The 21532-nt window shown below is 43.8% G+C and overlaps 2 protein-coding genes across 7 annotated transcripts in view; one reads left to right on the top strand and one right to left on the bottom strand.

The window, feature by feature from the left end:
* The window catches only part of TASP1 (taspase 1), a 400343-nt gene that overhangs the window by 16686 nt on the left and 362125 nt on the right, over window positions 1–21532 (bottom strand). The gene's annotated exons all lie outside the window — the stretch shown is intronic.
* ISM1 (isthmin 1) overlaps window positions 1–21532 on the top strand; it is a 78931-nt gene that overhangs the window by 43683 nt on the left and 13716 nt on the right. Inside the window, exons 2-3 of the mRNA XM_028828179.2 lie at window positions 6665–6904; window positions 14594–14858. Coding sequence (XP_028684012.1) covers window positions 6665–6904; window positions 14594–14858 — 505 coding nt within the window. The remainder of the gene's footprint in view (window positions 1–6664; window positions 6905–14593; window positions 14859–21532) is intronic.

The raw sequence follows: 21532 nt of genomic DNA, 5'->3' as shown, positions 1-21532 counted from the left end.
GCTTCCTTTCATCTGGAAAAAGGAAACAAGCATTGTTGATAATAATATGCAGATGTCCAGCTCCAAATGAGGACATATTGCTAATTAGCTAGATTGTTAGTTTGTTTTAAGGAGTGAGGCTGTAGTGACATTAATTACCATCTCTGCTGTTTGTTGTTCAAAGTCTGTGAGACCAAATGCATTGTAATATCTTCTTTAATATCTTCAGTAGAAGATTCCCAGGGTTTTTTTTCTTTAGAATTCCACATAAAAGCTACATTAGGGGTAATGAGGCTTGTAGCCTCAGCCTAATTAAAACAAAATCTAACCTAGGCCCTGTTACCCAATGATAACTTTAGCCATCATTATCATCAACTAGTACCTATTGGTTGCCCCCTGAGCTTGTGAAATTGGGGGAGGGAGGAGGGAGTTTGGAGACTGAAGATAGGGCCTGTTCTTTGCTTTTCAGAAATTTGCCAGCCAGTCTGCCTCCAAGAAATCTGCCTGGTTATATTAATCTGGGGAACAGTTAACCAGTTTTTGCCTTAAAGAGAAAAAGTACTAAACTTTCTTAGACAGCCACAATTTGTCACTGATTTGTGCCTCTTCTGGAGGTTCTGAAAGTGGTGAAATCAACCCTGTTCTTCAGATTCCAGTCCTTGGTCAGTGTTTGCAGAATAGGGCAGGTGGCTATTTGCAGACTGGGACAATGATGCTTAGCACATTTTTTCCAAAAGAGGATGCATTGCCCATTTCCATAGCTTTATCTTCCCCGTATTGTAGTGCTTATCCTAATTTGCCCTGTGGCTTGGATGTCCAAAAACCCTCACTCCCTCTCTTTTGTATTCATCTGCCTGTGTCAAATGGCCAGCTGGGAGACTCTGGCCATTCTGACCACTCTGACCCTAGATGTGGCTATGGCCATCCGCCTTGGTCACAAACACAGCCACGATGGGCAGCTCCAGCTATGCAGTGGCCGGAGGCAGTGATTGGACATTCTTGGTGTTGGACCAGGATGTACTCAGTATAAAGGACACAAGTGATTGAAATGTGTGGATTTGTCATCTGAGAAAAACTGCACCCCGCCTAAAGATGAGAGGTTTTCTCTTCTCGGTTCACCTCAGCACAGCTTTCCCAAGGGCATCCAGGGCCAGCTGATGAGAATGAGGAAGGAGGGATGAGATCCCAGCACCATGTAGCTTCAGCAAACCTCCAAGTGCCCCAGAGGATGCCACCAGGGAAGTAGCAGCCTAGTGGACAAGTCGCAGCGCAGTATGATAGAGAGCTATCAGAGCAAAGGCTGGTGGGCTGAGACTGTGGGTTGGGCCCGATGTGTATAATATTTAACTCCGTTAGTTCATCTGAAAGCAGCAGGTGTCTCTGATCGTTACTCTCACTGCATTTCAGCTCTGAAACCCTTTGGATCTATAAACCACAGCTCTGTCAGACCTCAGAGACTCCTTCACCAGGATTGCAAAGCTCCTGGACCCCTCCCCAGATCCCTGTTCTCTTAACCTGATGCATCTACTGCACGTTTAACAAGCCCTTTTTATTTCAGTTCAGACATTGCTTCCTCTGAAAACCTTTCTTTCTTTTTAATACCAATTTGCAAAGTAAGGAGTTTTATAATACCTACCTCAAATGGTGACAGTAATTTTTCTGGATTTCTCTCCTTCATGAGTCTCCTTATGAATTTTGATAGATTCAGTGTGCATTAGTCAAGTACAATCTCTTTTTTTGGTCCAAATTCTCTGATCTGTGAGCAATGTGGGCCTGTCAAGCTGGCTCCTGTGTTCTTTCAAGAGTACCCTGTTAGTCATTGAAAGCTTCCTTGCTTCTTGTTGCAGGAAAGTATCCCAAATTCATCTGTGCCTTCCCCGCCCAAGCTCTGCACTCAACCCTTTGTCCAAGGAATGCTGGTTCCTTTTGGTGAGGAAAAACCTCTTGCAATCATGATAACATTTGGTTGGTGCAAAAGTAATGCTGGTTTTTGCTATTACTTTCAGTGGCAAAACGTTTATAATTTTCCTGGTCATCATAACTCAAAAATTAAAATCCTAAGAGGGCACATTGCTACTGGTACTGCAGCATTGTCAATGTTAACATTAAGATTAATGATAACAGTAAAAGACATATGGAGGTCACCATTCCAGGACCAGCGCGATAGCTCCATAATGCTATCAGGGACCTAAGCCCACCATCTTTCCAGTCAGCCACGCTTAGACTACAACCTCCATCCTCAGGCCTGCCAGCTGTCTCATTTCACATCAAGCCCTGTTTCCTCATTTCAGGCAGGACAAAGTGGAAGAGAGAAAGGCAAATGGCAAAACCGAATCTGAAAACTCCTTTTCAGCAGTTCTGTCCAGAACCTTCCACTTACTCCTCTTGGGGCAGAATTGTGTCATATGGTCACATCCAGATGCAGTGCATGCTGGGAAATGTAGTTTTTGCCAGGTCCACAGCCACCTGAAACAAACACCAAGTAGGAAAAAGAGGGGACTAGACATTGGGCAGGCAATTGCAATGTCTGCCACAGTACTGCCATATAAGGCAAAATACTAGGCTGCAAGAACAGGATATTTTTATTACTATTCCTGTTTTAGATAAGTTCTAAAATAATAGAAGGAGAGGAGCACCAAGCAGTAACTAAATAATTTGGCCAATGACGATCACCTGCCTCAGCAATTGAACAGTTCATGTGCATAAGCCGTTCAGTAGCTGCATTTCTTCTGTTTTCCTTCTCATTGCTAGTCACAGCTCTGAAATTATAGTCACAAGAGGAAACATTGCTGCTGGTACTGCAGCATTGTCAATGTTAACTCATAGATAGTTAACTCAGTGTTAACTCATTGTCAGTGTTAACTCATAGATTGATGTTCAACTCAAAGACACATTGTGGGTAAAGCAATATTTTCCCAAAATGAGCAGACCCCCTTGTATCACTTTAACTGGGGCAGAATGAATTCAACAGCATTTTGGAAAGAATGGTCATGTTTCTTTCCTTAAATTCCCAGACTTTCCTAAGATATCATTTTCAGAGAAGAATGTTTGCTTGCCTGAATAAAACACAAAATATTTTACTTTTAACCTTGAGATCCACCCCTGTTGAAAATCTTTACTCTGCTGGAATAATTCAAGTGGAATACTCAGTGAGTGAACTTGGTGATAGCTGGACTGATGTCCTCAACCAGCACCTCCAATGGGGGCTCTGCAAGGAGGATGTGCAGTATGTCCCTTTGAGAAGAGATGAAGAAAGGTTTTCTTCTGCATTACTCTAGGATATTCTGTCTGTTGTCTCCTACTCTAGATTTAAAGTCTAGATGACTAAAATAATGGCTACTCTTAAATCTTGTTATTGATTGAATAAAACAGGGTTTCATTCTATATGGGCCATCCTTAGCCACACTTCCCCTATCCTAGGATTTCCGGTCTCTTAATAGCTTGGGGGCATGCCGTTGCAAGGAGGCAAGGTCTCTAGTTAAATATGTTTTGGAAGAGGTGCAAGAGTAACTCAGATGTTCAGAGATTGTGATTAGCATTTCTTTATTATTTAGCATCTTCCAAATACTTTGCAAACACCAAGCCTGTGTCTGGGGGGCAGGGAAGTTCGGAGAGATAGAGAAATGCCACAATTGTGTGCATAACTGAAGCCAAAACATACTTCAGCCCCAGTTGTCTGACTATTCCTGGCAGAGGTATTTGTGGCCTGAACTGCCCAGCCAGTGGCCCTAATGCGACGCTTCTCTTTCCATGTGTAGACACAACCTAACCCAAGTATCTTGACTAATCTTGCGGGGAGGGTACAGGGTTCTTCTTATTATCTAATCTGCTTTACATGCAAGGTCCTTGAGTCCTAGAGAGTTTAAGGGATTTGCTTGGTCTGGGGCTAAGCCAGAAGCACTCTGTGGTGGTGGATTTCCTACCAGGAAAAATTCAAGAGTCACATCAATCAATCAATCAAACTTAGTCCCTGTTTTTTCAGACATCTAGGCAAAATGTTAAAAAGTAGCAAAAACACATTTTCTACTTCTTCTAAAATGTAAGTGTTCATAGTAGAAAGAGTACTACATCACAGGGGAAAGGAAAGAGAGCCCCATTTTTAACCTAATTAAGCAGTATACCTCCATTGTGGTAATGAAGTTAGGGCTTGATTTACAAGAAGTACTAAAGTAATTGGGAAGCAAATTCTGGGCCCCTTCCAAGATTCGTAATCCTAAATCCTACACAAGGAATTCTCCATGACAATCTCACTGTCCTCCCTAATGTTGCTGGAGAAATTTTAGGGTTGGAGATTAAGGGAAAAAAGCAAGGGAACAAATACATTCAGCTATCTCCCCTTTGGGATGTCATAGAGACGTCCCTTTTTTTTTTTTTTTTTTTTTATGTTAAGAAAAGATAGCATGCTCTCTCTCCTCTCTTCTCTTCTCTTTTCTTCTCTTCCCTTCATTTCTCTCCTCTTCTCTCTCCTTCTCTTTGTCTCTTCTCTTCTCTTTCTCTCTTCTCTTCTTTTTCTCTCTCTCTCTCTTTCTCTCTGTGCTAGGCTCAAACAACAATACACTTGGCTCTGTTGCATTGAGTAATGTCTCAAAATGTCAGGGCAACTCCCTCTACCAGGATGTGCCAGGAGACGAAAACCATGGCAGAGAGGTGACTGGAAAGGTGAACAAAGACACTGCCCCCGCCCACATCTTCTGAGCTGTGGAAAGGCAAGCAAAAACATGCTGCAGAGTAGCCAGCTTTCCCCTACCACTGCATGTTTTAAAGAGGTGATAGATGAGGTCTCTATCTCCACCCTCCCCTTGGCCTCTTCGAACATTCAGAGGTGGTCTCTGCACCAGTGAGTTTGTTCCTGAGCCCCATTCCTATTTAAACAGATATATAAAAATCCATTCACAGCTGGGCATGGTGGAACGTGCCTGTAATCCCAGCTACTCGGGAGGCTGAGGCGGGAGGATTGCTTGAGCCCAGGAGTCTGAGGGTGCAGTGAGCTTGACTGTGCCACTGCACTCCAGCCTGGACAACAGAGCAAGACCCTGTCTCTAAAAAATGACACATAAATAAAAGTAAAAATAATAATCCCTTCCCTAAGGTTAGCTCTCCAAGAAGATATGTATCTGCTAGTGTGTTTCAGCCTCAGTGCTCTTGACCTTGGGTGCTCAGAGTCATGAATGTTTTTATACCAGATGCAACCCTTTGGCTGGGTCAGAGGCACTGTGGTGGGGGGCAGAGAGGGTGTGTGGAGACAGTGTGCTGAAACATACACTCCCAAACCCCAAAACATGCCCAAGAATAACAGGAACATTAACCACTGACCCAAAGCTTGGTGAAATTCTATCTCCTTGTCTCTCTCCACCAGTAAACATGAAAATGCTATCCCTGAAGGCTGGAGTAAATCTTTTGTGAGAGGAGAGGGGAGAAAAAGAAAGGCTGGTTTGGAAAAGGAGTCCAGCAACTTCTATACTCTTCAATCACTAGAGAAATTTCCCCATAGCGATAAAGAAATGGAGACATTTTTCACACCTGGGAAAAACAAGGGGCTTGCACTTTTCAGTATAAAATCATTAGATTTCAGAATGCCTTTTCATGACTTTTTCTTTGACTATCCCCGTCTCTTCATCCTCATCACCTATGGTTCTTCCCTCCTTCCCTCTACAACAGCTTCGCTGGCCATTCTGTTTCTCAAACCAGCCAAACTCATTCCCATCCTAGACTTGAGTGCTCCCTTTGCTGTTCCCTTTGCTAAAATGTCCTTCCCCCAGATTATTGCAGGGTGCCACCTTCTCTTGTTCAGATCTTGCCTCAAGTGTCACCTTCTCTGAGGGGTTCTCCCTGACCAGCTATCTAAGGTTTTCCCCAGCCACTCTCCATCATCTTCTTTCTTTTCTTCTTGGCAGTCACCATTCTGTGATCTGATCTTATTTATTTATTTATCTATGTACTTATTGTTTATTTCCCTCACCTAGTTGTACATTTCAAAATAATAGGCCTCATGTCTATCCTGTTTATTGCTGTATCTCCTATGCCTAGCATGGTTGGCATTTGTTGATTGGATGGATGGGTGTGTGGGTGGAAGGATGGATGGATGGTTGGATGGATGGATGGATGGATGGATGGATGGATGGATGGATGGGTGGATAGATGGATATGTGAATGGATGTATGGATGAGTTGATGGACAAATGGACAGACAACTGGATGAATGTATGTAATCAATAATATGGCCCAAGAACTTTATCCAGCTTGGTCAGATCTTTTGCTCCATAGCCTACACAAAAGAAAGCAACTCTGGACACTAGAACTATAACTAAAGCCAAGGTGGTTAATCAGTTGAAGCTGTGAGAAGAGAAACATAATTTGGTTCCAGCTTTAAATGAGCACCTATTCTCCTTCAATATAGTGTTTTCATTTTTAAAGTACTTTGAAGCTTAATAAATAGTCCATAACTCATTAACCCTCAGAAAATTCCCAAGTAGCAGGCTAGAAGAAGTTTTCTGATGATCTGGCTTTTAAGACATGAAGAAACTAAACCATGGGGTTGCAAAACAAGTTTGGAATGTCCTACTGGCTTAATTTCAGCCGCTGGAATTGTCCTTGCTCCTGAATATAATGGACTGTTAAGGGTGACATTTTTTAATCATGTGTCCCTTTAATAGGTGTTTGTTTGCTTGTTTGTTTGTTTGTTTTAGAATAACCTCAACGTGGGAAGTGACTCCACATCAGAAACCAGCTTTTCTCTCTCCAAAGAAGAACCAGGGGAGCGTCTGGACCACCAGGCTGCACACCAACCCTTCCCTAGACCGCGATTCCGACAAGAGATGGGGCACCCTTCATTGCAAAGAGATGGCCCCAGATCCTTTCTCCTTGATCTACCAAACTTTCCAGATCTTTCCAAAGCTGATATCAATGGGCAGAATCCAAATATCCAGGTAATTCTTGGCACATGGAAGATAGAAGATAACAAAACAGTCCATCTTCTGTTTTCTGATGATTCCAGTGGAAACTGCTGCCTTACCTCACTTTTCTTCTTAAACCCTTAATGATTCCTGCTTAAGATCATGTTATCTCCATAAGAACAGTGCTGCATTTCATTAAGCGACACCCATGATTGTGAGATGCACCATTATTTTGTGAACCACTCAAAAGAAGAAAACACTATCAATTAAAGTACGACACACCAAGGATTACAAAATACATACTAATTTAAGAGACAGTGAAATATAAAAGCAAATCAAAACAAAATAGTCCAAAATATAAAAAAAAAAAAACAAAACAAAATTGATGAAATGTGACAGTTTTAGGAAAAGGCCAATCTGACCTGCGAACAGATTGGGCAAATGATTTCAAACATTTCAAAGCACTCAGGAAAGCTCTTTCTCTTAATGCCCCTCTAACTTGCCTTGGACACCAGAAATTCCTTCACAAAGAGACAAGCTTCCGTTACTCTAAAGTATACATGACTTACAAAACAATAAGAGGAAGGAGGTTGAGAATAGGAGTTCCTAGGGGAGAGATGGCTATCTTCCACTAAGATGGGATCTGATGAAGCAGTAGGAAATGGAAGGTTAAGGAAAGGGTGACTGGGGTTAAAAATAATAACTTTCATCTACACTGAAATAGCTCAGTATACTTTACAAAGCAAATGTTGATCTGATTTGACCCTCCCAACACCCTCATGAAGGAGACAAAGCCCGTGTCATTTTTCTAATACTATCAGTAATGCACCAGATACTCAGGAAGTTACTGTTTGGTTTACCCAAAGTTACATGGCAGTAAATAGTAGTTGTAGGGTTCAAATCCAGGCTCTCAGACTCTCAACCCACATTCAGAGACAAACTCCTAATTTTGCATGTTGTTTGTACCTTTCTCTGTTTCCTCCCAAAGATGGTCCCTATGATGGTTGAGAGAGGCTCATCCCCCGAGCAACCCAGCCCCTATCCTCATATGACTGCTTCCATACTTTTTTTAAAGATGGCCTCACTCAGTCACCCAGGCTAGAATACAACGGCACAATCATAGGTTACTGCAGCCCCTACCTCCCAGGCTCAAGCGATCCTCCCACCTCAACCTCCCGAGTAGCTGGAACTTCAAGTGTGTGCCCCCACATCCAGCTCATTTTTAAATTTTTTTGTAGAAACAGGATTTTGCCATATTGCCCAGGCTGGGCTCAAACTCCTGGGCTCTAGCAATCCTCCTGCCTCGGCCTGCCACAGTCCTGGGATTGCAAGTATGAGCCACCATAGCCAGCCCATACTTGTAAGCTTTGCTTCCAATTCTTTCTATTTGTATAGGGGCACCTTTTCCATACTTTTTCCTCTCTGGACCAAATGCCAGTTTGCTTACATACCAGAAAGTTCCTGAACTTGGACTCAGACCAATTGATCCTTCATTAACTGCTTCTCTCTCCACAGACTAACACCCTCTGCGTGATACGGTTTTAGATCAGGTTTCGTAGACCTGAGTTGTTTTGCTCTTAACACCAGTGTCATGGGGGCAGGCAAATCTCACTGAGAACACTTCATTAGAATACCAACCCCCACTGTATATAAAATGCTGCATTAGGTTATATAGGAAATTGAAAAATGTAAGCCCTGTTCCCTCCAATAAATTAGATCAGTGTGAAGATCCCAGCTACCACATAAAACAGTGCTGGAGGGATCATGAAGACAGAGGAGGAAAAGCACTGTGTCCCAAGGGGGTGGATCTCAACAGGTGGGAAGAAGTCAGACAGGCTCTGTTGATGGTACAGCATAAAAAATGTTGTGGAGGTCACTGTCGACAACCCATGCACAGAAATCACTGCCTACTGCCCAGTCGAGTTATTCTATTTCTGCTCTATACAATCCTTATCTGTAAATTTTCTGTTGGTGATACAGAGGGAGGGGGACGGTGGCCAGCATTTTATTGATCTGATGACGTTTTGGCCTTAAAGAGAATAAAATTGTGCTGCATTTCTGGCCTTCTGTTTCTGGAAGACCACAAAAGGTTAGTATTGGTCACCCAGAAAGATGTTCAAAGAAAGAATAAAACAACTGCTAGCCCTGGGAGCCCCAGTCTTCTGTCAGCATGTAATTGTGTGTGCATGCACATACACACACCCACACACCACACAGCACTAGCTGCTGCTGCCTCATGCACCACTGCACTTGTGTAAACCAGTTCCCTGGTGGTCCTTTAAAACACGAGGTGCTTTCTACAAGGAGGTGATGGTTTCCGTGTTGGCAGCTCTCACCCCTTTCTCAGAGCACTGTTCTTTTGTTGAAATCCACTGGTTTGACACAGGGCCGATTCAGCCCAGCAGACAGCCCTGCTGGTCCCTGCAGGCCCCGTCAAAGCATTCCCTCTCCCTGGGTATCAGAGTGAAGTCAGGTGAGGGGCCCTTCAGTGGGTCGGCTTCCGCTGCCAGGCCTTCTGGCCTCATCTGCCCCTTCCCCTGGCAACCTGCCTTTGCCCCCACCTGGTTCTCCCTAGCTGGAGCCTGGGAGCTGAATGGGAACTTGATACCCGCCCTCTGCACCGCCCCACCCCCTCAGGCTCTGGAAGTGTTTCCCACGCTCCAGGGCTAAGGAAACAGCCTGCACCTTTCCAAAGTGACATCGCTAAGCCCATGCAAGAGGCCACGTCCCCCCTGGGCCTCTTGACTTTCAGGATAGGAAATCCTCCTAAAAGCCCCAACACCTGCTTCTGTAGAGCATTTTAACTCCCAGGAGTCAGGCAGCCTCGGTCCCAAGTGAATCAGACAATTCTATTTTAAGACTGGCTTCAAGCTGTGGAAGTGAGGAAGGGAAAAAATGCACAAAATAGAAATAAATGGCCTCAAACTCCTAAACTGAATCTCCATATGAAATTTCAAACAATATAAGAGGTTGGGTTTTATTGAAAACAAAAATCATTCAGGAAAGAAAGTGAATCCCCCAGAACAAGTTAGACTTTGGTATCCTTGGCTGGGTTTTCAGTCTGCAGCTGATAGTTATCAGAGACAAAAATCTCTGAAATAAATGCATTATTAGGCTTACTGCATTACTTACTTACAGTGTAGTAATGAACTACACTAGCTATTCACAACCAAATACTCTCTTTTCTGGATCAAGTTGAGATTAGTATTCATTTCAATCAATATACTTATTTCTTTTCTTTTCTCCCATCAAGAGGGACTTAAAAATAGTCATGTAAAGGCCTTTTTTTCCTTGCACAGACATTACATGGCCACAGGCCTCTTTAGTGCCACAAGATACAATCAGATGAGTTGGCCAGGGTTACAGTTGTACGTGCTTCTACTTTTGATTTTGCCTCCTCCTTTTTCTCTAAAATACTTTTAGAGGAATGGCAGGTCTGGCTGGATAAGAATCAAGAAATTTCTCTGCCCAGGACATGGACCCATGCCCCTATAGAGACAAGCCTGTTCAGCTCAGATTCTCATGAGGTACTGCTGTCAATATATGGAGGCAGATTGACTTGTGTTTGGAATCAGGCACCACCATTTAGTCAGCCAGACTTGACCTCTGTAGCCCCATGCAGGTTTACTGGGCCTCTCTGTGCCTCAGTTTCCTTGTCTATAAAATTGGAATGACAGTACTACCTACGAGTAACTATGTAGTATAATACTACATATAAGTGTGATTTTCTGTGAGGATTCAATGAGATCATCCATATGAAGTACTTAGCACAGGGCCCAATATAGGATAAGCTTCCCAAAACTGATAGCTGCTGGTTGGTGATGATATTGGAGATGAAGATGACAGAGGAAACATAGATAAAAATAATTGGGAATCAGAAGAACTGGTTCAGAGACCAACACTATACCTTCCTTGCTGTTTACCTCAGGACGTTGAATTCTCCAAGCCAGTTTGTGTGCCTGAAAATTGGGTCTAAGTTGTGTAGAAGGGACAGTAATGCCTGGATTGACATGCTGCAAGTCTCAAAGCAGTAACCACAGTTAGCTGGGGTTGCCACCCGTGTTCTTAAAGCATCAGCAGGTCTGAGAAGAGGAAATTAGATATCTTTCTAGTCCGTTTTGTGTTCTTTCTATGGCAATTGTCGAGAGAGAAGGGGTAGAATGATCTGGATTTAAAACTATTGTTGGAGACACGTCCTTGGATGCTCTGTGCTCCTGAGGAAATCCTTTTCCTCTCCAGAAAAGACCTGCCCATTCCCACGACTTTCCACAGCTCACAAGGCTTAGAGGACCAACAAGCAAGAAGGCTTTCCTGAGTTTGAAGAGCATGGTCTCTGGATTCTCAGTGGCGTTGGTTTATTATCAGCTAGACTGAGAATGGTGTGGGTTTCCCTGTGGAAAGTGCATTTCCAAGCAAGAATCAAGAGTTTGCTTCTAGTCAATGTATTAATTTTCAAGAGAAGGAAAGCTGATCAAGGTGCATTGGAACTTTTCCTCATTTCCTAAGACAGAATTATCCAAATTATCACTTCTTTTGGACTCTCTTTCTTGGAGCTGGGGAGATTGTGCCAGAAATTGAACTTGCGGCTTTTGAAAGAGTTCCCTTTCTTTTATCATCATGACTTGAGTGTGGAAAAGTCCAAAAGAAAAAAGTATACTAAGACACTTCAATTATGTGTGTTAAGGATGAGAAAGGATGGTAAGATCTAGAGTCTTTGTCAGTTTGGAAATCTGTGCTTACTCCGCACCTACAGTTCATCACACTGATCGTTATTCAAGACATCTTTATCAACGGATTCTTTGATGCTAAAATGTGTGTAAATAGAATGAGAGCAATAGGAAACATAAAACGAGCCCTTGCCATTGGAGAAGTCATTGATCACACTCATTAAGTCTTTTTAATTGGATGCCTATAAGACCTCAGGCTCAAGATTAGATTTCTTATTTTGATATCAGCATGAAGTTTTCACTTTGTTAACTGTAGGGAAGGGTGGATCCTAAGATTTGTTTGTTTTGTGTTTTGTTTTTGTTTTAATTCAGTTGAGGCAGTGGCTAGCAATTAAAGGGAAAAATAAACCTCTAAGTGTTGAGATTTAGTCATCGATATAGCTTTTGGAGTAAATTTCTATTTTGCTACTCATTGCCTGGCCAGGCAACAAATCTATTTTGTTTGGATCTGAGCAGCAGTTTGGAGGAAAAAAAAAAATCATATTGACGGTAATAGCTTGAAACATGAAATTGTTTTTATTCCCAGCTTGGAGAAATTGCAGGGCACGTTTTGTTTAAGCAATCCCTTTGACTCCAGTCTGAATACAAATGGAATACCAAAAGTGTTGGGCACATTCCCTCTTATCTCCTACCCAGAGACTGATTTCATTACCATAATTGCAGGCTTGCCTGGCTCTTGGCAGCTTCTCCCCTCCAAGACCCTTACTAGCCTTGCAGACGATTGTTGCAGCTCAGTTGTTCCGTCTGCAGGCAGAGGGAGATGGGGCTGCAGAGAAGAAAGGTTATGTCTCCAAAGGCTCAGCATTGCCCTGTCACTGCCCAGCTTGGCTCGGCTCTACCCAGCTGTGTGCTCCTTCTCCACTTGTCTTTCTAAGCTTCTGTGTGGGTCCCTGTTACCATTACTCTCCCACGACCATTCATTCCAGCAAATAGCAATGATACAAGATGTATGATGTATTCTTTTGCTTTTCTTTCCCCCTTTTGTTTTTGTTTGTTTGTTTGTTTTTTGTGTTTTGTTTTTTACTTTTGGGATTACTGAAAAGCTCCACAATTATTTACAAATATGCAAAGGGTGCCTACAAGACTGGAGTAAGGGTGGTGGCATGGGGTAAAGCTAGCAGTGCCCTTCTAGGTGTCCCATGACAGAGGAGAAAGGTGCACTTGGCCTGCTGCAACCTGAGTAGACTCTGGGGTTGAAAGTCACCCTCTTGATCATGTGTCCAGACTCCACAAAACCACAGCCCCAGCCCATTGGCTGGGCAACATCCTTTGAAGTGAGCAGAATTCAAACCTCCCCATTCCTAACACAAAAGGAAGGGGCTATTTGTCTCAGGGATGGGCACACCCCGGTGCAATTTGGCAGAGCATCTCAGCAACTCTCTCAGATGTCAGGTTAGGGCAAAACTGGAAATGCATCTGCCCAGTACATCTTGGGTTGATTACTTGGAGCGCATGTTTCTGATTCATTTGCACATAACTCATCCAGGGGGTGTTGCAAGAGCTATGTGATGGCTAAAGGAACCCAATGCGTCTTTTATTATGTTTTTCAAACAAGTCTTTCTACGTTGATTGTCTCTTGGAACCAAGAAGCTTCATTCTTCCAGCCCCGTGACAGACTTCAAAATGAGACTTTCGTAAATCTGAGAACAAGTTCTAGCGTTGGCTCCAGGACTATCTGCTCTGACCCTAAGGGTTGGTTGAGGAGTGTGCAGTCTAGGGATAAACCATGGGGTGAGTGAAAATCGTAGCTGGGAAAGCCTGGTCTTGAGGAGCTTGTACTTATGTCTCTGTACACCCTGAAGCAACCAACGCCCACCTGCACCTGTGGTCTTGTTGTTTCTTTGGTCTCATGAGGGGACAGTAGCTCTGTCACTTACTTTTTGAGAGACAGTGTGGCAAAGTTAGGGAGAACATGGGCTCTAGAACCAGACTCCCCACGTCTGCCACTTACTAGCCCTGTGACCTTACGCAAGTTGTTGATGTCTCTGTGCACCAGTTTTCCCTGGCTGTAAAAGTTATCTGACAGTCATCTCAAAACTTAATACTTTGAGACAATGACCACGGGATTGCTGTTGGTCAGGAATTTGACTAGAACTCAGCTGGGAGAGCTTGTCTCTGCTCCAAGTGGTGTTGGCTGGAGTGACCCAATTGAGGCTGGAAGATCCACGATGGTCCTACTCACATGACTGAGCCCTCAGAGCTAGACATGGGCTGAGAGACCTTGGTTCTTCTCCATTCAACCTCTCTCTTTACATAGTCTCTACACACGTAGTGGTCTAGGCTAGGCTTCCTTGCATAGCGGTTAGAACATTCCAAGAGAATGAAAATGGAAGCTGTAAGGCTTCTGCTAAGATCCGTCACCATTCCACTCCTATCCATTCTGCTGGACAGAGTGAATCACATGGCCAATACAGATCTCCAGGGAGGAGAAATGGGCTCCACCTCTCTCAATGGGAAATGTGGCACACGCAAACATGGATGGGAGGTCTTTACAAGAGTTAAAAAATATAGGTGGAGTATTTAGGATAGTGCCTGGTACAGAGTTTGTGCTCATAAATGATATGTTTTATTATAATATGGTTATTCTGGTATCACTTCAGGAACAAATATAGTATGTGTTTACTTCCTGAATGAAGGGCTTCTCAATACCACATGGAGGAGAGACAAACTCTCCAGGCTCAGCTCTACTCAAATTCCTAACCCACAGCAATCCAACAGTCATTGTTTCCAGCTATTAAGTTTTTAGTCATCAGTAAATCAGGGACTCCAGTGATGAATTTTCCCCTCTCAACCCGAGGCCATATTCCATCTAGTCGTGGAATTCATGTGTACCATCCCTGGAGGTTTTCCATTGGTATCACTATGCGGTCTCAGCTTTCCTTCACAAGGGATGCATCCATCATTTCCCTCTGCCCTCTCAGACTTTCTTCCAAGGGTCACGTAGCTTGGAGGCTATTGACTCCACATTGACCCTGGCCTGTTCTGAATTCTTCAGGTCACCATAGAGGTGGTCGACGGTCCTGACTCTGAAGCAGATAAAGATCAGCATCCGGAGAATAAGCCCAGCTGGTCAGTCCCGTCCCCCGACTGGCGGGCCTGGTGGCAGAGGTCCCTGTCCTTGGCCAGGGCAAACAGCGGGGACCAGGACTACAAGTACGACAGTACCTCAGACGACAGCAACTTCCTCAACCCCCCCAGGGGGTGGGACCATACAGCCCCAGGCCACCGGACTTTTGAAACCAAAGAGCAGCCAGAATATGGTGAGTTTACCACCCAGTAATATAAAATTGGTGGGAAGAATAAATGAGGATGATGCCTTGGACATGGAGCCAAGCAAAGCCCTGCTTAGAGCATGTGGCTTTTGGTCTTCTGTGAGGCAAACCTCACAAAGGCTCTGTTCTGCAGAAGTCCGAAGGAGGCACCAGCAGCCACATTTTTCTGGAAAGATTATAATTTTAAATCAAATCATAATCACTATGCCAATTATCTTAAGAGAGAATTTTTTAGGATCTTTGGGGTTCCTTCTGCCTTCCCCACCCCTCAAATTTCAGTTTTACTTCTAAAAATGAAGAAATTATCCAATAAACTTGCTTGTATTTTTTACTGTAAAAATTCATCCTGAAAATCAGTGTAGTGAAAGAGATGTATACAGCTGCTTCCTTTGACCAGGCAACTGTGTTATGTTTTATATTGGCAGTGGAGTGGTCCTTGGGAATCCACACGAACGGGTATGTCTCGGGTCTTCAAAGTAACCCTTCCCCCAATAAATTTCAAAACTCCAAGTTGGGACTTCTAGTTTCCTGTGTTTTGGGAGTAGGATAAGTGAGGTAATACCTTCCAAATTCAGTGAGTTAAAATAATAAAAATTCATTTCTCACTTGAGTTGGGACGGGAGACAGGGTAGGAGAACTCAGCTCCACTCAATCATTCAGGGATCCAGCCTCCTCCCATTTTGGAGTTCCACCAACTGTTAGGGCCTGAGAGTTATCCTCTGGATATTCTGTGTCCAGCTGGTGTCCAGGGAAAGAAAGGGAGCTTGGAGAAGAAACACACAATCGTAAGGCCCTCGGCCTGGAGGTGACACACATCAGATCTACTGAAATTCTGCTGGGAAGACCTGGTCACATGTCCCACCTTGGTACAAGGGAGGCTGGGAAATGTGTTCTATGTGTGTCCAAGAAAAAGAGGAAACCAATTTAGCAAGCATCTGGCCAGATTTAGTGGGGAATCAGGCAGTTTGTTATAAGAATATTTAACGTCTTACAAATGCACCCATCATCATGACTTTCTTGTGGCTTCACCATCAGTGGACTTTGGAGTGAGCAGTGTATGAAGAGGATGACTTGTCTTGTACCATTTGCATGCTAACCTTTATCCCCATTTTTCAACAGATAGACCAGTTGTGTATTAGAGACTCATTTCTTCTCATTAATAGAGAATTCTAAGCAACTTCCAAAACAGCAAAACAAAAATATTATTTTGCCACATCATCAGTTGTTCAATCAACATTTATTAAGAGTAAATGTTGTGTCCAGCACTATGCTGGGTACAAAAATGAGCAAGGCATAGTTTGTCCCCAGAACAGATCTCACCAATCTGTGGATCAAGGGAGAAAATTAAACAATAGAGCAAAATAGTGCCATGGTAGAGATGTATATCAAATGCTAGGGTAACAGAAAGAGAACTCTATATCCCATCCAGCCAGCGGGCTCATGAAACCTTCACCTTTCCCAAAGGAAGTCGAGTTATCTGCTTTCTAAGAGGAAGGACTTGGGATAATAGCCAACATTTAAATAGTACTTACCATGCACTAGTCCCCGTTCATGGCATTTCACATATATTATTTCATTTAATCAGCTCTCTGAGGCAGATACTGCACTTTACGGATGGGAAAGCTAAAGCCTGGAAAATTTAAGCAACTTAACCTGGAGGGCTAAGACCTGAGACTCACCCCAGGCAGTCTGGGTCCAGAATCTGTCCTCTTGACCACTATACAATTCTGCCTTTCTGGGGAAAAAAGTCGCACACCCTTTAGGACAGCAGAAGGATCTAGAAATGAGTGCTTAGGTTGGAAGATAGGAATGGGAGGAAGAGATCAGTGTCATTGAATGAGAGAAGCACAGAGGACCGCTTGATGCCAGCCTGACATTGCACAGCTTTTGTGGCTTCACCTGTTTGCCTACCCCACACAGAACATTGTTTCTGAGAGTAGAGCTCAGACACCTGGCCTCAGAATCATTCAGTTGCATGTTTAAAAATGCCAATCTTGGGCCGCAACCCCTTCCCTATATACCAATAGTCCTCAAAGTGTGGCCCCCAGAACCAGCACCACTAGCATCACATGGAAATGCAACTGTTTCAAGCCTGACTCCAGACCTACTGAGTCAGACACTCTGGAGTAGGACCCAGAAATATGTTTGAACAAGGCCCCCAGGCACTCTGCTGCATTGAGCACCTCTGTTTGAGATGAATGGTTCTCCACCTTGGTTGCTCATTATACTCACCTGTAGAATTGTTTAAAATCCCGATGCCTAGACCTCTCCCCAGACCAGGTGAATTGGGATCTCTGGGGATGGGTCCCAGGCATCGTTGTCTTTTAAAGCTCCAAGGATGACTTCAGTGTTCAGCCCAGGTTGAAGGCCACTGCTTTCCATCTCCTGAATGAGAAGGTCTAGAAGTGACCCCTGGAGTCCGTTGTTGTTTGTGTCTTTGTTTCTTTCCTTTTTCAGTCAGGGTTACCAGATGATTCTCTTGCACACTGAAGTTTGAAGACCACCACCAGAAACAACTTTTTCATCTAAATCCTTTACAGAGTACAGTTTGCTGAATTTATGAGCATTAAGAACACCCCCTCTACTTCCATCTTGAGGCTAGAATTTGCTCTACGGCAGTTACTGTGGCTACCTCACCCACCCACACCCCCAGCCTCCTAGACCTAGAGTACCATTGAGCTCCCCACATCAGGAGCTCACAGCATGCCCGGGCCATGGAGAAGCTCCCATCCTGTATTATTTCAAAGTACCTCCTAGTATCTTCCCCATCATTAGACTGGACATCGGGATTGCTGCTTTATAAATAAAGTCGTGTTCTGTACAGTACCTCTAAAGCAGTGCTTCTCAGACTTTCATACATGAATAGCCCCAGGGGCTTGTTAAAATGCACCTTCGATGCAGTAGGTGTAAGAAAAGGGCAGAAGCCTGGGTGAAACTGAGACTGCTAGCCCTCTGACCACACTTTGAGTAGCAAAACTCTATGCCCATTGTAGGTGCTCAGTAGCGTTTGGCAGAATGAATGAATGAGTGATCATTGCATCCCAGGATAGTCCACATTCTGGAATTCAGCTTTTCCAGAATTTCATACAGCATCAGATAAACTGAGAATTCCCCTTTTCTTTCTGTTTTATTTATTTTTATTTATTTAATTTTTTTAAAGACATGGATCTCGCCCTGTTGCCCAGGCTGGAGTGCAGTGGTGCGATCAGAGCTCACCAAAACCTCCAACTCCTGGGCTCAAGCAGTCTTCCCACCTCAGCCTCCAAAAGTGCTGGGATTTTTATCCCACAGACCCACTTTTATTGCAGTCAACAGGAAACTTGGAGCAATTTCTAAGTATTTATCCATATATTGGGTGCTGTTGTGGAGGAAACAGAAAGAGAACATATCACCCAGGAAGGAGAGGTTCATGCAACAGCAAAGCAGTGCAAGTCACTGTATCTTGCGGCTTGCAGCCTCGTCGGGGACAGGCTAAAATTGCCACAGGAGCTGGCCTTCATGGAGGAGATAGACCTCAGAGTTTTGAAGGTAGAATTTTTAGTAAGAATTTAAATATTTGTCCGCAAGGAGTATTTCTAAAAATCCTAGGTGAAATACATATAGGATACAATGGCATCTGTAGAATAAATCACAAAATACACAACAGAAGACAGACCTCACTTGTGATGATGAAAACACATGTGATGATGCTGTGAGTCAGCTCAACTGTGGAAAGTATGTGTTTGAGATGCTGCATTTTAAATCCTTTCTGCGTAGATACTTGGGGTATCCAGGGCAAAGAGAGAGTTCCAAATAAATATTTTTTTGTCTAACAGTAGTATACCATTTCTGGAACTGTTTAGAATAGCCCACATAATGAAATTACGTAGGTACTGCTTATTGTTACTTGGGTTAGGACTCAGTTCTTTGAAATTCTCTAACTGGTCATGATCCTATTTTAATAGAAGATTTCACAGTGATTTTTTTTTCAGTGGTTTTTCTTTATAATGTTGAATTATGGCCACGTAAGTGGGTATCTTAAAGACAGAGCAACTTGGGCCAGAATCAAAACTGCTAGAATCATACCAAGCTATGGAACAGGATATGGCGGGAGCAGACAGGTCTTAGATCTAATTCCAGCTCAGCCAAGTTTGAGCTGTGTGACCTTAGGTAAGTACCCTAACCTCTCTGAGCCTCAGTCTCCTTGTCCATAAAAAGAGGATGTTTCCACCTACCTCACAGCGTTATTGTAGGAGTTAAATCAGTAGATAGACAGGGCAGCTGGTTAAAGCAGGCCCTCAGTAATCTTGGATTACTTAGACACTGTCATCTTGGATTAATGGTGCAGGTTTACTAGTGGCCAAGTCAAGACCCAAGTCACTTCAGTTGCCCCACCACTGTGACTGGCCCACAGAACTCTAGTGCCCTGAAACTATGAAAGGACTACTTTAAAACTCCAGCAGCATCCTTGAAACCCAGCTCTCAGCCCACTGCACTCGGGATAGTTCTTTTTCCTCCTTGAGTTATTTGATGTCACAGCCAGTGGCTGTCAAAGCACCATATAAGTGCTCCCAGGAACTGTTTTTTCCTGCCGTTGTCATTATATTTGCGATTATAGCTGCTCACATTGATTTTCTGCTCTGAGCAGTGGCCCCTGGTAGGTGAGCAACTAAGAACAGGCTTGTTTTATTATAGCAGAAAGGAGCACTGCCCTCAATGATTTGTACCTGTCAGAAATTCCCTTTCTGTTCTTTGAAGACATTAAACAAATAGAAATCCCCAAGAGGAGGGTCTTTGCTGGGACGTTGATGTGGGCCCATGTGCTGTGAAAGCTTCAGGGGAGTGAGCTCACATACACACTTCTTCCTAGGAGGCAGTTTCACTTCATTGCCAGCCTCAATAGAAATAATTAACCACATGGCGAGTTCCATGCCTAACTTTGGGGGACCCATATGAAAAAAAAGTTTGGAAATAAAATGGCTTTGTGAGCATTTAAAATAAAGACATGGAGAAAGCCACTTACTGCAATCATAAATCCTTAATGGCTTCAGAGTCTGGCAGCTGTCTAGAGAGCATATTTTAGGGAGGATTTTATGGGGTATTTGTAACAGTTAGCTTTTGCTGCTTAGAAAACCACCCCCAGGCCAGGCATGGTGACGCATGTCTGTAATCCCAGCACTTTGGGAGGCCAAGGCAGGAGGATTGCCTGAGGCCAGGATTTCAAGGCTAGCCTGGACAACAACCTCATCTCTACAAAAATTTTTTGAAAACCTTGGCCAGGCATGTTGGCACATGCCTGTAGTCCCAGCTACTCAGGAGGCTGAGGCAAGAGGATTGCTTGAGCTGAGGAGTTCAGGGCTGCAGTGAGCCATGATGATGCCACTGTACTCCAGTCCAGGTGACAGAGTGAAACTCCGAAATAGCCAAAAAAAAAAAAAAAAAGGTGGGGTGGGTGGGGGGAAGAAAGAAAAGCCACCTGCAAAATTAAAGGAACGAAAGAGTTCTGTCTCTCATGAGTCCGTGGGTTGTCTGGACTCTTCTGGTCTGGTCTGGTCTGGCTTGCCTGGGGCTGGATGGTTTAGGCTGGCCTCACTCACAATGAGGGGTGCCCAGCTGTGTAGATGCTGTATTGAGATGGCTGGGGCCTCTCTCCACTGGTCCCTCCCGCTCCAGGAGGCTAGCCTAGGCCCTTCACGCTTGGTGGAAGAGTTCCCTGCAGCAAGAGGGAATGCATGGGCACTTTGTATACCTCAGCTGGCATCCTAGTTGCTATTATCCCATTGGCCAAAGCAAGTCATGTGGCCCATCCTGGAATCAGCCTGAGAGGGGAGTAGCCAAGGGAATGGATTTGGAAAGAGGAATTATGGGTGTGATTTTTCACATAATCTGACGCAATATTAATGTTTAATAATTTAGATCCAAGAAACTATAATAAGAAATCACCTCATGCAGGGATTCCAACACAAGTCTTATAGAGAGTTTAATGCTAAAATCTCAAAACTCAGGGGTGATGTCTCTCCAAATTTGCTAATTGCGATAATGAAGAGGCAAGGCTGCATGAGATTTCTGGATAGTAGAGGTCCCTTTGCTTTTGCAAAGCCAAGGACACTACTTGGCATCATTGGGTTATGTCTCATGCTGGTACCCACCCCACAGGTGATGCAAACTCTCCCTAGGGGATTTAATAAGACTTCTTCTGACTTACTCACTTCTCCCTTTTTATGAATAAAAAACATTATAATCTTTACTTTTGATTTTTTTTTAGCTGTTATTCCCTTTAACAAAATCTGGCCTCAGTGGTGCGTGCAGGATGTGACTGGGTGTGTGCTCATGTGCGTATGACCCGCTTCACCTGGATGCTTCTCTGACAAGTGTGCAATTGTGTGCTTGTTCCAGGCACCTCTCTGGTGCTCTTAGGGAGGTGACAGAGAGACACTAGACTGCAAAGTTCTCAGTGGGAGCAGTGACTGCCCCTACCGCAGTGGTTTCTCCATCCAGAAGCAACTTGTCTTTCCAGTCCTTCTGTGTGATGCCTAATAAGAGATGGTGGAGGTGAAAGAAGCTAATGCCAGGGAAGCAACCCAATTTTCTGACACAGAGCAGTAGTTTCAAATATCTGCTTAGCTGTGTGGTTGGAAAACAATTTCTTAGGACAAAAATCAAAGTTCAGAAAAATTCTTTTT

This window comes from Macaca mulatta, chromosome 10 (assembly GCF_049350105.2).
Source record: "Macaca mulatta isolate MMU2019108-1 chromosome 10, T2T-MMU8v2.0, whole genome shotgun sequence".
NCBI classification, from domain to species: domain Eukaryota; kingdom Metazoa; phylum Chordata; class Mammalia; order Primates; family Cercopithecidae; genus Macaca; species Macaca mulatta.
This window is presented reverse-complemented; position numbering and strand designations above follow the sequence as displayed.